Source organism: Macrotis lagotis, chromosome 2 (genome assembly GCF_037893015.1).
Source record: "Macrotis lagotis isolate mMagLag1 chromosome 2, bilby.v1.9.chrom.fasta, whole genome shotgun sequence".
Lineage (NCBI taxonomy): Eukaryota > Metazoa > Chordata > Mammalia > Peramelemorphia > Peramelidae > Macrotis > Macrotis lagotis.
Window position 1 is genome coordinate 54,689,276 of NC_133659.1, and position 15,142 is coordinate 54,704,417.

Here is a 15,142-nt window from a genome sequence, read left to right on the forward strand (position 1 = left end):
CTACATAAAGGAATTTTATTTACACAGTAAATAAATTGTGCATTACACAATTCCAACCTAAAGATGGCAGAATTCACCAGACAACATCATTGAGAATGACTGAATTTGAAACAACTGTTCCATCATTTCATCATCAGTAGAGGTTGTTACAAAAGCTGACGTTTATATAGTGCTTTCTAAAAAAACAATCAAAAAATCCATTTCCCCACTCAATAAAGTACTTTTACTCAAATAGATTCTTAAAGAACCAATGTTAGTGACACTAAGGTTGTCTGGCAGACAGAAATCAATCAGTTGGTTTTCTTCTGACAAAATAGAAAGTAAAGGAATTTTAAACTGCATATCATCCATTCATTTGACAAAGGTTTATTAATCACTGGCCATGTATATTCACTGTTGAAAGATTTGAAGAGAGTTCAAAGATTTGGAGGCAGCATCATTCAGAGGAAGTAGGTCCAGATCCTGACTTGAATACTCCCTATCTAGAAAATAAAAGATAAAATATTGTGTTAATGTCATTATACCATGTAGACCAATTTGAGGTTCCATTGGGAATGATCAACTAAGTCACTTCCAATTCAAACTGTGAATTTTGAATGCATGGTTGGATGGATGGTGGATGGATGGATGACTGAAGGAAAGAAAAGTATGTTTAAGGCTCACACTCTTTATGGAAAACAATGTTTTATGTGCCAAAATACGAATATACAAAAGCATGCTGGTCTCTTCCCTTGAGGGGCTTACATCCTAATGGAGGAAATATCACATTTAGGGGAGTGATGGGAGGGAAGGGGAACTATGGTCAAAGAAATCCTAGAAATGATGATTAGAACAATAGGGCAGTTGGTTCTCTAACCACTGGGATTGTTAGTAGTGATGGAATTATAGTTTTCCAACCAGAAGGGAAAGAGATGTAAGATTTATGAGATTTATGAAAGGTGAAAGCAGCTAAGGTGAAGATGAGGACTATAGTCTCAGTGAGTGAACAGGCCAGCAACTCACCTGTTTGGAATCATAGTTACTACATTTGGAGGAACAGCTTCAGTCCTTCCTTTTAACTTCTCAATAGCCTGACAGTGCTCAGAAGAATTCTAAAAATAGTTACAGCAGTGAGGAAGATGATGCAGACAAAAATTAAATGTCCTTGAATGACTTTAAATGATTTCCTAATATATGAAAGTTATGTAGCTGATAGTGATCATTATTCTCCATTCTCTACTATATGTTCTCTAACTATATGTTTGAGCCTTTAGGTCAGTTGTGACAGTTAATTCCAAATGTGGATGGATAGCTGATAAAAACCAGAAAGGACCTCAAAAGGAAAGTCATAGAAACTTTTTTACTCAGGATCAGGATGTAGTTCTGCCAGTAAAGTGGGGTAAATGAGTTGATGCTTAAATCACTAGTTTTTAATATTTTTCCATTGACTAATGAAATGTTTAAGAATGATTGAAATGAGACTTTCCCTTCTCTTGATCTAAAACTCAGTTTACCTGTGACTTCAGAGATGTAATTTATTCTCAATATTCATTTTTAAGTGAGGTGGGGAAAAAAAGGAAGAAGAGAAAATTTGAGCATCCTTTCAATGGAATTCCTTGTCATTTTGTTGGTTATTTAAAATACATATTATTTTATAGGAAAATATTAATGAAATGGGATGATTGTTATGGCATTTCAATTGGAGAAAAGGGAAAGTAGAGTGGAATCTCAATAAACCCAGTTCTTTTAGGCAAGTATTCTCAAGTGTAGTGGGATGATTTGAGGCATTCCTTGGAAAGGAGTTGACATATTACCCCATTCCTCTACTTTGGGTAAGCTCTAGTCTCTTCTTCAGTGGACCCCAAGATGTGGTAAACAGGATTACCTTTGGGGATCCTGCAAGGGAGAAATAGGAAGATAAAATGGACCATGATCACGTGGATTTCGCATTGGGGGAATAATCTTAGTGCTGTGGGGTGATAGGAAGGCATCATTTTCCCAAGTCTTCTGGTGTAAGTTGTAGCTATCATACTTACTCATGGTTCTGCCTCTTTCTTCTTGACAGGTCCACTGCAACAACATGTTTGCTAAGGGGGTAAAGATCTTTAAGGAAGTTCAGTGTTATTTTCGTTCAGAATCCAATGAATGGGAGTCCAATGCCGTCTCCTTCTTTCTGGTCCTTGATGATGTCAACCCCAGTGCCCGATTTGTCACTGTGCCTCTCCTTCACCGAATGGCCAGTGCCATCAAGTGCCAGTTTCACTTTGCTGATACCTGGATGATGTTCAGTGAAATCACCTTTCAGTCAGGTAACCATGTGAAGAAGGGGATAGGGTCATATCTGAGGGAAGAGGGTGGTAAAAACAAAGGAAGGGCACATCACAGGAAATAGGAGCTCCTAGCTGACTGATGTCTTGGAAAGAGACTGCTTCTGATCAATGGAAAGAGGGAATGGGAAGGTAGGAATGACAGAATATTATGTTCTACTAGCATGTGGCCAGAGAGGATGTAACATAGGTGAAGCAATGAAGAATAGGCATAGAGAATCTATCTATGCAACTGTATTCTTATAAAGGTTTAACTAACAGCTCAACAGGGGAAAATGTAGGCATGATATACTTTTACATTTAATTTGGATTTCTCCTTCACTTAATCTTAAATTTCAAGATCAACAAAACAATAAACCAAGCCTTGATTTGTAGCATATGGTAATTTCTAATGTTCACACTGAAAATTGAAAAATTGACGTTTCAGCAGATCTCTAAGTTTATGCTTTTTTCTGTCATCATCAACAACAGCAATAATCATTTATTGAGTACTGTCTATGACTAGGGACTAAAAATTAAAAAAATATGAGATTTGATCATTGCATGTAATCTAGTGGGGAACTCAGGACATTAAATTCATCAATTATTAAATACCTACTATGTCTAATGCTCTATTTCATGGATATAAAAAAATGGAAGCAAAGTAATTCCTATGCTTCTCCTTCTAAACTAAGATATATACTATATTACAAAATGGACTTTAAGAGTTAAGAGTAAGAAGGAGTGACAGTGAACTGGGCCATCAAAGAAAAGTCCTTAGGGATTTAGGTAAGAAAAAAAGAAGTATAATGACTAGGGCTCAGTCATTGGAAGGAATAGGACAGACTGAAAATGATTTAGATTTGGAGGCCAAGTATATCTATAGAGCTAGGGCAGGTGATTGGCAGAGGTCCCACAGAAAATAATCATCCAACCAAATCAGAATCTACTGTACAAAAATACCCAACTTATAGCTATTCAGCCTTTGTGCAAATATTTCCATTGATACTCCCTATGATAGCATCTCCCACTTTTTAACTCACTCTAATAATGAGTAAACTTTTCCTTAGGTCAAAGCTGAATCTTTTTGGCAATTGGTACTCTGCTCTAAATGCTGCTATCTGAGCTCAGGCAAAATGTTCAATATCTTCTCCATAGTTCTTTGAATACTTGAAGACAGCTATCATGTTTCCGCTAGGCCTTCTCTTCTCCAGACAAAATGCACCTACTTTCTTTAACTAATTTTGATTTTATACACTCTCCCCCTTTTCATGTTTTTATTATATTTTTATTTCTTTTGCTAAATATTTTGTTTGCATTTTTTTATTTTTAACGTTTACTTTAAAAAATTTTAAGTTCCAAATTCTCTCCCTCCTTCTAGTCCCTCCTTATGGACTAAGAAGGCATGCAAGATGATATCAGTTATACATGTGAAATCATGCAAAATGTATTTCCAAACTAGCCATGTTACAAAAAAAGGAAGAAAAATAAAATGAAAAATGTGCTTCAAACTACACTCAGACTTCATCCTTTCTATGGAGGAGGATAGAATTTTTCATCATGAGTCCTTAGGAATTATATTCAACATAATCTTTAGGTCCTTTTCCATCTTGGCTGCCATCTTATGAGTGTCTTTAATTATCAAAGTCTTTACCAAAATGTAGTGTTCAAATGTGATCTGATTAGATTTGAGTATGGATAGCAAGATTGTCACCTTCCAAGTAATTCTATATTTCTCAGTGTAGCCTAAGATGAACTTTTTTGGCTACCATATCAAATTCTGAATTCATACTGAACTTTTGATGAAAATCTCAGAATTTTTTGGTATGAATTACTATATAAGAGCTTCTAAATGTCTTACTGCCATTTTAATCTATTAAACTTTCTGATAAGTGGATAGAGGGATGGAAAGTAGAGAATGACAGTGGATATATCTGACAAATAAGTGACTAAAGAGTATAATAAATCAATAAAAGTAAATCAATGAAGAATTAACATTCTTAACCTATAAATGCGGTGATTTGTTCTTGGTTTAGTCATTTTAGTTGAATCTTATACTTCATGACCGCTCTGGGAATTTTCTTGATAGAGATATTGATTTTGCCATTTCCTTTTCAAGTTCATTTTACAGATGAGGAAACTGAAGCAAACAGGGTTTGTGACTTGCCCAGAGCCACAGTTAAGGTCTGAGGCCATATTTGAACTCAGGAAAATGGGTCTTCCTGGCTCCACGCCCAGTGCTTTATCCACTGCACCACTCTGTTCCCCAAAGATTGTCAAGCAAAGGTCTCAGAGGAAGAGAAAGGCTAAATTAAATTAAATATTGAGCATAGTTTTGAGTCATATGCAAATTTAACCAACAAATCATCTTTCATTATCCTAGTCATTTAGAATTAAAATTGCTTTACTCTTTTTTTTTTTTTTTTTGTAAGGCAATGGGGTTAAGCGGCTTGCCCAAGGCCACACAGCTAGGTAATTATTAAGTGTCTGAGGCCAGATTTGAACTGGAGGCCAAGTGCTCCAGGACCAGTGCTCAATCCACTGTGCCACCTAGCTGCCTCTAAATTGCTTTAGCAGAAGGGGGTCAAGCACAGTTATTTGGGATCTTTTACTAGAGACCACTGCCAAAATGTCACTGAGTCATTAAAGACAACTTTTTGAGTTCAGTTCTTCAATCAAATCTTAATTTTCCTAATTGTACCAAAATCAAATCATCTTTTCTACAATAATAACAGGAAATAGATGTTATTAAATGCTTTGCTAAAATTAGGTGAATTATACCCACAGAATTTCCCTAATGTATTAACAAAGTAAATAAAAACTTGATCATAAAAAGTAAAGGAGGTTAACATTGCATGACCTGTTCTTGATGGCACCATGTGGACTCCTTGTAAGCAACATTTTTTTTTCTAGATAGTTCAGTAGTCTTTCCTTTAAGACAAGCTTTAGAATTTTTCCAAGATTCCCTGACCTATAGTTCCAGATTCTACTGTCCTTCCAGTTTTTCCTTTTCCAAAATTTAGATGGTATTTTCCCTTTCCACATCCTGTGGACTGAAGAGACCATCAGCTCCTGTTTTTCTTTAAAATATAATATTAAAGGTAGCTAGGTGGTACAGTGGATAGAGTAGATAGAGTGGAGTCAGGAGGACCTGAGTTCAAATTTGACCTCAGACAATAATTACTTAGCTAGGTGATCTTGTACAACTGACTTAACCCCATTGCCTTGCAAATAAACAAAAAACCCTAAAAATAAAATAAAATATGATATTAAAAGGAATGGAAAATCAGAATGGATAGAATAGGGGAAAAGAATATCAATCAAGTGAAATTGTTTATATGGTAAAACACATATGTTTCATCTCTGTCTTCTTTAATAAGATATTTCACTTGGAAAAATGTAGTCATCATTTAACAACCTGGTACCTTAAATTTGGGGTTTTCTCTAAACCCATGCACTATTAAAATTTCACTTAGAAAAAGAACCAATGTAATTAGGATCAGTCACATCCTGTTCATAGAAGACTTTCTTCTTTAATAACAACAATAAGAATTAGCACAACACCGCAACACTTTGAGGTAGGCACTATTATTACACATCATTTTAAAGATTACATCACTGAGACTAAGTACAGTTTAGTGACTTGCCCACAGCCACATGACCTATAACAATTTGTGACAGGATTTGAATTCAGGTTTTCTTGACTCCAAATCTAACACTCTATTTGCAAAGTCAAATACTGACAAAATGTCTGTCCTATGAAATAGTAGAAAGGCATATTCTTTTCTGGGTCCCTTCTTGTTCTCCTGCATCTCTCACCCATTGGCCAAATCATAGTCCAGCATTTTACAGTCAAATACAGACTTCCTGCTAGCCCAATACATGCCATTGTTTATCCATCTGGTTGTCAATATAAGATTGAAAGTCATCCCAGAGGTCATCTAATCTGAACATTTCATTTTACAAATGAAGTAACTTAGATCTGTAGATGTTTATGCAGGTAATGAGTATTAGAGGGGGGATATTTGAACCCAGACCTTTTGATTCCAAAGGCAGGATTCTTTTCATTGTTCTATGTTGTACTTCTTATCAATAAAATGCTTATTTTTTTCCTGTGCTGTACCTTGCGTTTTTTTACCATAGATGCTGCAATGTACAACAACTCTGGAGTCCTCCCCACCTCCTCAGTGGCACCGACCACTTATGGTAGGTATAATTCTTATTCACAAGCCTAAGATTAGAATATCAGGGAAGATAATGAGTAGGAAACCAGAGGTTTGTACCTGTCAGATGTTTGATTGTAAAATGCTTTTGAGGGACCTAGAAAGAATTCAAAAATGAATGGAGAGTTGTAAAGACCAGGGGTTAAATGCCCATTTGTGGAATACATCAAGTGTGGGAGAATCTGGAGAGGCTCTCACCTGCCCCAAAACTATTCATTAAAAGGCTGAAAAATCTGAGACAGAAGAGAAGGACCACTCCCAGGTGAGGTGATAATGAGACCTCAGAGTAAGAGAAAGGTTAATAGAGGTAATGACAAAAAATGAGCAAAGGGTACTTCCTTAGACTTCCTCTATGTGATGCCAATATCCAGAGAAAATGTGTAACCAGGTTTACCATACGAGGGACTTTTGGATTCCTTACTTGTTTCTGAACTAGACAAGAAGTCACCCTGGCTGGTAAATGCTCTATATCAAAGACAAAACAGAAACTACAGATCTCATGCATCTTGATTCCAGCACAAAATGGAAGGGAAAAATCTAGCAAGCTGATAGTGGGAATATCCTTAATCCTAGGACTGGTGTAGCTAAAAACTTAAAAGCTAATTAAAACAAACCTTGTACTTTGAACAAAGAATCCAGCAGGGTAAACAAGACAAGGAACAAAGCAATGTTTAAATGGGTGCCCCAGGAATCATTGTAAGATAGATATTCTTCTCCAATCCGCTCCTAGAATCAGAAAATCTCATAGCTGGAATGGCCCTTGGCCATCATCCAGTATATTCTGTGCTCCATTCTCTTCTGATGAGGTAATCACATCCTTCTGTTTCTCTTTTGTCTAAAGATCCAATGCTCAAGGTGGATGATAGCAACACCCGAATCTTAATTGGCTGCCTGGTAGCCATCATCTTCATTCTTGTGGCCATCATTGTCATCATCCTCTGGAGGCAGTTCTGGCAAAAAATGCTAGAGAAGGTGAGAAAGAGCTCAATGGGATTTCAAACAAATCTTTCTCTCCCTTTTCATGATATACAGCTGCTTTGGAATTGGAATACTGCAGGACTGGCAAATGTCATGTTTACATAGAAATTTTACATATTTTATCTCACTTGATCTTTCTCTTAGATAAATAGAATAAATAGTATTTTTTAATAGGGGAGGAAACAAGGGTGAGGTTACTTAGACCAAGACATGGCATCAATGCCAGAACTGGGACTGGAACACAGACTGTGAATCTTCAAGCACAATACTCTTACCATTTTCCTGTCAAGGGTACTGTATCAGTAGGAATCTGCAAATTGATCAGAAAGATGGTTAGATTCACAGAACAGAGATACCAAGAAGCTGATACTCAATGAATCATAAAAGATTATGGAGTTAGGTTTGTTCCCTACGCAACTATTCCCACTTCTAAAGACCTTCAGGAAAAGGGATTTTAAAATCTCTCTTGGTTTATAACCCAATTCATAGAAATATAGAATGTCAGTGCTAGAAGGTAACTCAGATATATCATTTAGCTAGCCTTGCTCAATTTTCAGATGGAAATTGAGGACCATAAAAGAGGAGGGATCAGTTTAAAGTCACACAGCTAAAGTTTACCTAATTTGCTCATTCTGTAGTTGATGGATGAAAGTCCCCTATGAATAGCAGGTAGTTGTAGCAGAACAGGAACAGCAGCAGTAGCAGCAATAGTGATGGTAGCGATGGTGGTGTTAGTAGTAGTAGTAGTAGTAGTAGTAGTAGTAGTAGTAGTAGTAGTAGTAGTAGTAGTAGTAGTAGTAATGGTAGTAGTAGTCATAGTAGTAGCAGTAGTGGCAGCAGTACAAATAGCAGCAACAGTAGTAGTATTTCCTCTTGCCTTCAATAGAAAATTGGTTCGCTATCACCTTCCTGCCATAGCAGTATGAAAATTCAGGTTTTCAGAGACTATACATTATATTTCAACTATCCCATGAATCTGAAGATGAGAATTAAGCCACTGTGGTGAAATGTTAAGTTCTCTTAGGATGAGATTTAGAGATAGACTTTGAACTTATTTATTGAACTTTGGAAAGTGCCCAACCTTTCCAGGTTTCAGTTTTTCACCTACAAAATCAGGGGCTTAGTGGTTTTGGGACTTGTCATTGTAATCCAATGAACATTAATGACTAACTGTGCACAGCATGCTCTGCTAGAGCCTGCATTGTACAATCACACCATAGCAGTCTACCATTCCACAATCATAGAGCTTAATGATGGAAGAAGAAAGCAAATATTTACAGTAAAGTTAACATTCAAATAAACAGAATTTTTATAGCACCTCCTATGTGAAAGGTGGTGGAGTGTGCTAGATGTTGAGAATGAAAAGTTCAGATAACAGATGGTCCTCCAGAAGCTTACATTCTATAAGATAAATTAGATCATGAGAAGTATGATGAGATAGAGGAGGAAGGGTTCAAACCTTATTTAGGTTCTTGTTCATCTAAATGGGAAAACTTGAGAAGGGAAGAGAGAGAGAAGGAAGCAGGGAGGGAAAAGGTGGGAGTAAAGGATGTTTCTTCATTGCTGACATCCTAGTACTGCCCTCTTGCATGTTCTTATTTTGCAGGCTTCCCGGAGGATGCTGGATGATGAAATGACTGTTAGTCTTTCCCTGCCTAGTGAATCCAGCATGTTCAACAACAATCATTCTTCATCTCCCAGTGAACAGGAGTCCAACTCCACTTATGATCGTATTTTCCCCCTTGGACCTGACTACCAGGAACCCTCCCGGCTCATTCGGAAACTTCCCGAATTTGCTCCAGGAGATGAGGAGACAGGTTGGAATGGGGCAAGAGGGTTGAAATATATCAGTCTTAACCAATGGAATGAATGGCAGCCTAGACTAGTTATATATGTGGGTATTTATTTATATACATACATACCCACATATACGAATTTTTTATGTTTATATATGTGTGGGTTTTAAAGCCCACAAAAAGTAGAAAATAGGTTGAGTTCATTAATTGCTATGGGATCTGAGTCAGATAATGACTTTTCTCTGATTTCATAAAGTCCAAGAATGTCTCCTGCCTTACCCAAATAATAATAACTAGTATTTATAGACCACTTTAAGATTTGAAAAACTCTTTACAAATATGTCATTTGATTTTCACTAAAAAATACCCTGTGAGTTAGGTGCTATTATTAATTATATATGTGTATATAATATATATTCATATTATAGTTGAGGAAACTGCGGCAGAGGTGAAATAACTTGCATCTGAGTCTAGATTTGAACTAAGCAGGGGCGGCTAGGTGGCATAGTGGATAAAGCACAGGCCTTGGAGTCAGGAGTATCTGGGTTCAAATCTAGTCTCAGATACTTAATCATTACCTAGCTGTGTGGCCTTGGGCAAGCCACTTAACCCCATTTGCCTTGCAAAAATCTAAAAAAAAATAAATGAAATAAAAAATAAAATAAAAAATAGATTTGAACTCAGCTCTTCCTGATTCCAGACCTAGAACTTTATCTAATGTGCTACTTAGCTATTTCAGAAAGGTCCATGTACTGGACTTAGATTCAGGAAGACCTCGGTTCAAACCACACCTTTGCTGCACCACTGAGGGCAAGTCTTTTGCGATATATACATCTTTAGTGCATATAACATTTTATGTATACAAACACATACATATATTCATATTATATATTTCTCTTTATATATGCATTATATATAATATAAATAAATGAAAATTATTCAAGAGTAAATATTTCCCTTTTGCTTATACAGAAATTTCCCCCAGAAAAAGGAAATATCCTAACTCTTGACAATTAAGCATCAACAGCAGTGAACTTAAATGAATGAGAATGGATGCATTTAATTCAGCTGATCACTAAATATGCTACTCTGAGCCAAAATACCTTATGAATAATGAGTAGCCCTCATGGCCAAAAAGAGCATAAGAAAAGCATTATTGGGATCTCATTACAAAAATGACCAAATGATATCTGTTTGAATCTAAGGCAAACCATTCAACATCACAGTAATATGCGGCTATGCCCCAAAACACGGATGCTGAAGAGCTCAGTGTCGGTCAGTCTATGAATAATGACACCATCTTCCAGAAATAACAATAAAAAAAGAAGTCATATTCATCATTAGAGATAGGAAAGCTAAAGTAGGAATTGGAATAATAGATAAACTTGACTTTGAAGTACAAATTAAAGCAGGGCAGAGACTAATAGAATTTTGTCAAGGTAACCTGCTGTTCTGTATGGATTACAAAAAAAAACCAAACTTGACAATTTCTCAATGAGATGGGAATACCAGTTCATCTTACTTGCCTACATGTGAACCAAGAAGTAATACTTAGAAACAGACATGGAACAACTGATTAATTTAAGATGAGAAAATGATTATGATGAGGATGAATATTATTACCTCATTTAATTAATCTAAATGCAGAATACATCATATAAAATGCCAAGATGGATGAATCAAAACCTGGAATTAAGGTTGCCAGGAGCAATATCAATGTAGATAATAACACTGTGATAGCAGAAAAGTTAAGTGGAATTAGGAAGCCTCTTGATGAGGGTGAAAGAGGAGAGTGTAAAAGCTATCATACAGCTTAATATCAAAACAAACAAATGAACAAACAAAAAAAATTAGATCTTGACAACTGATCCCTTCACTTCCTGGCAAATAGAGGGGGAAAAAGATGGAAATTGAGTCAGAATTTATATTTTTGGACTCAAAGATAACTGCTGATGAGACTGAAGCTATGAAGATAAAAGATACTTCCTCCTTGGAAGGAAATCTATAGCTTATCTGTATAGTATATTAAAAAGCAGAGACATCACTTTGCTGACAAAGGTCTGAATAATTAAAGTTATAGTTCTTTCAGTAGCAATGTATGGTTGTGAGAGTAGGACTAAGTATTAAAAAAACTGAAATAAAGTAAGAAAAGTTCCAATTGTAAATGATCTTAAAAACCAATTTTTAAAAATCAACAGTGAATTTGTGAGGTGTACCTCAAAATTGTTTTAATTTTTATTTCCCTAATTACTATTAGAACATTTTTTATATGACTATTGATCAATGGGGCAAAATGTTAAAAAGTTATAACGCTGCAATAACCTATTTAACATTTGAAGGGTCTACCCTACTCTAAACTCAAATGACTCCCTTTTGGAAAACTCCAAAGAACCAAACTCCTTATCTCTCATCTTCCCAGGATGTAGTAGTGTAGTGAAGCCAGTTCAACCAAATGGCCCCGAGGGGGTCCCCCACTATGCAGAAGCTGACATTGTGAACCTGCAAGGTGTAACAGGAGGCAACACCTATTCAGTACCTGCAGTGACCATGGACCTACTGTCTGGCAAAGATGTGGCTGTAGAAGAATTTCCCAGGAAACTCTTAACATTTAAGGAGAAGCTGGGAGAAGGCCAGTTTGGAGAGGTGAGTTGATCTATTGGATATGTCTCAACTTTCTAGTATTCACTGATACCTATTGATTGTTTACTCTTGAATGCCTGGTCTTTTCCGTCTTTCCCCTTACACCAAAGAGGAAGCTTGTTGATGACTGTTTTAGTTTACTTTATTTTATTTTGATTTAATTAATTAATTTATTTTGAATTTTACAATTTTTCCCCTAATCTCGCTTCCCCCCCCCCCCACAGAAGGCAGTCTGTTAGTCTTTACTTCGTTTCCATGGTATACGTTGAACTAGGTTGAATATGATGAGAGAGAAAGATGATGACTATTTTAAACAGACCTTTTCTAAGAGTTCTAAAATGTTAGAATCACAAGAGATCTGAGACATCATTTAGCTCAAACCCTTATTTTTATGGGTAAGGTAAGTGATGTCCAGGAAGATTAAGTGATCCCAATCAGCTTCTACTGTTTCCAGGCACTGCACAAAGTATTAGGGATGTAACAATTGAATGATACAGGTCTGAAATTGCAAGTTGTCTTCCTTGATGTTATTGTTCTTGCCACACTCTCATGCTTTCTCTTTGAAGAGAAGTATTATCAATGCTTCAGATGCACTGAAAGACAATCTAAAATCTCAACCTTGTTTTTAAGTAGAAGATGGAAGGGGTGGGGAGCATAGAGATGTGATCATCCATTATGAGCTGTCCAGAAGCACTCTACTGGATGAGAGAGTTGTATATAAAACAGTGAAAAACATACATACTCATTCTCTCATACTAGCATCCTCGAAAGAAAACAGCCTAAGAGAGGAAGTAATGATTTGTGAAGTGATACCATATTGACATGAATAACAGGAACTCTAAGGCATGTTAGCAACAGGATCCTTCTGAGAATATGAAGTATAATTATTTCAATTAATAGTAGTTCCTCAGGAGACCTCCTGTTGACATGCAGTGCTTCAGTCTAAAAGAAATTATTTTGGAACTTTGTATTTGGATATTTCAATGGATCCATGATTTCACTGACTTGAATACTTCTCCCAGCAATGCAGAGTATAAGCCATCCATGCCATTCATCCTGTGGGGCTTTCATGTTTGACTTCTCATAAATCTTTCCCTAAGGTTCTGCCCAACATGTCAGGAGTCTTCCTTTAGATCTTGTGACATTGGGGGGATACCAATTAAGCATATCAGCTATTCATCAGTTATCCCTTAATGTTTGCAGAGGACTGACCTTTCTTCTTTTTTAGTCATTCATATTATCTTACAAAACTCTTTTTTTTGGCGAAGTTGAAATAAATTTGTGCCTCTCCACTACCCTTTGGGTGATCCTAAACTTGAATTCTTTGGAGACTGCTATCGCATGTTTCTTAGGCTTACACCACCACAGAAGAATATTACTGTCACTATGAAAGACTTTTCTTTTTAGGAAGAAGTTTAGAATCATGAAAAGCATCATATAATTTTCCAAAGACAATCTAACCCATTCTACTTCCATTCAATTCTAGGACTATTTCATTCCCCATGCCTTCGCTCTGGCACAAGGTAGATGGTTGGTAGAGACCACTGAAGGAAGCACAGAGCTTCCTAATCTTGATTTCCGTTGATACATCTCAATCTTCAAAATATTGTTATTGGAAGCAACACAAGAGAGTATTATCTCTAGGTTCTATTCTATAGTGTCTTTTATGATGAGCTTCATAACAATGTCTCCTTGGTATTCCAATAACTAAGGTCCCTTAGGTAAGGCTCAAAATATACCTGCATTACACTGAATTTCTCTTTATAAGGAGTTGTGGTCATAATTTTATCATAGTTAGAATTAATAGTTATATAGTTAATCATAGTTATAGAGTGATAAAATCATAAAACTGGAAGGAAGGAAGGAGGAGGAAGATGAAGAAAGAGAGAGAGAGAGAGAGAGAGAGAGAGAGAGAGAGAGAGAGAGAGAGAGAGAGAGAGAGGAAAGAAAGAGGGAAAGAAGGAAGGGAAGAAAGGACCAATTCATAAAAGCCTTCATTGTGCTGTTTTACACTTTTAATCTCATAAAACCCTGAATGTTGAATGATTTAATTATCTTCACTTTGCAGAGAAAACTGGGGCAGACAGAGGTAGAGTGACTTGCCCAGGGTCACATAAATTTTATATGCATATATATGTATATATGTTAATTAATATTAGTTATTATTTATTAGTTAAATATATATTAATTAAATCATATATTAGTTTACTGAATGTAGATACAAAATCTCTAGAAGCTAGAAAAACAGGCAGGATCTAATAAGATGAATATAATAATGATAAATGTTCTTTGTTCAGTCATTTCAGTCATGTCTCACTGACTCCACTAGGGGTTTTTCTAACTTTTGGTGGATTTACAGCTTAATATCTGGATGATAATAAATATCATGATATGGTCACCAAGGAAGACTAATGATAATCTAGTCTTCTTGGTTTGAAGAATGGTGCTCATAATAAGGGATGTGATCATTCTTTTGTACTCTCCATTAATTGGCTACTTTTGGATTATTGGACTCAGTTCTGAGTTATCACATTTTAAGGAAGAACAGTAATGTTGGTTCAGGTTTAGAACAGAGTGGTTAGGATGGGGAGAAGTCTGAAGACAGCAACATTAAAGCATCATTTGAAGGAACTAGGGATAGAGTCTGGCAAGGAAAATTTAATGTAGTACCTGATTGCTGTCTTTGTGTAAAATCTGGAGGACTATCACATTCATTATATTTAACCTAGAGGGAAGAAGTAGGAACAATGAGTGATGAGACCAAAAGTTCATGGGATTTGGGCTCAGAGAACCTAGATTTGAAATCCGCCTGTGGTTTTTTTTTTTTTTTTTAACTTGGGTGATTTTGAGCAAGTGATTTAATTTCTTGGAACCTTAGCTTCCTCATTTGTGAAATGAGAGGCTTTATCTCTATGAGCTTTTCCAATTCAAAATCCATTGATTTTATGAAATGGCAGAGATTCAAACTTAGGTCTACCATAAGGGAAAAGGGACAGCACAATGGGACAAGAGAAAAGTATCACACACAAGCCTCCCTTGATGTTTTCAGGTAGAAGCTTGGTCACTACTTATCTATGATGTCATTGAGGGAAGGACTTCAGAATAGGTTGGGCTACATGATGAATGAGTTCCATCCAAATGGAAGATCCTGTTATTATGGAAAACAACCAACCTAAATCTGCCTCTCTACAATGTCTACCTATTGTTCCCAGCTCTCATA

At 36.2% G+C, this 15,142-nt stretch overlaps 1 protein-coding gene across 2 annotated transcripts in view; it reads left to right on the forward strand.

Annotated features, from left to right (window-relative positions):
• The window catches only part of DDR2 (discoidin domain receptor tyrosine kinase 2), a 226,853-nt gene that overhangs the window by 194,966 nt on the left and 16,745 nt on the right, over nucleotides 1-15,142 (forward strand). For both annotated transcript variants that reach the window (XM_074221867.1, XM_074221868.1), the window contains exons 9-13: nucleotides 2,045-2,288; nucleotides 6,429-6,491; nucleotides 7,350-7,480; nucleotides 9,093-9,303; nucleotides 11,702-11,925. In XM_074221867.1, coding sequence (XP_074077968.1) covers nucleotides 2,045-2,288; nucleotides 6,429-6,491; nucleotides 7,350-7,480; nucleotides 9,093-9,303; nucleotides 11,702-11,925 — 873 coding nt within the window. The remainder of the gene's footprint in view (nucleotides 1-2,044; nucleotides 2,289-6,428; nucleotides 6,492-7,349; nucleotides 7,481-9,092; nucleotides 9,304-11,701; nucleotides 11,926-15,142) is intronic.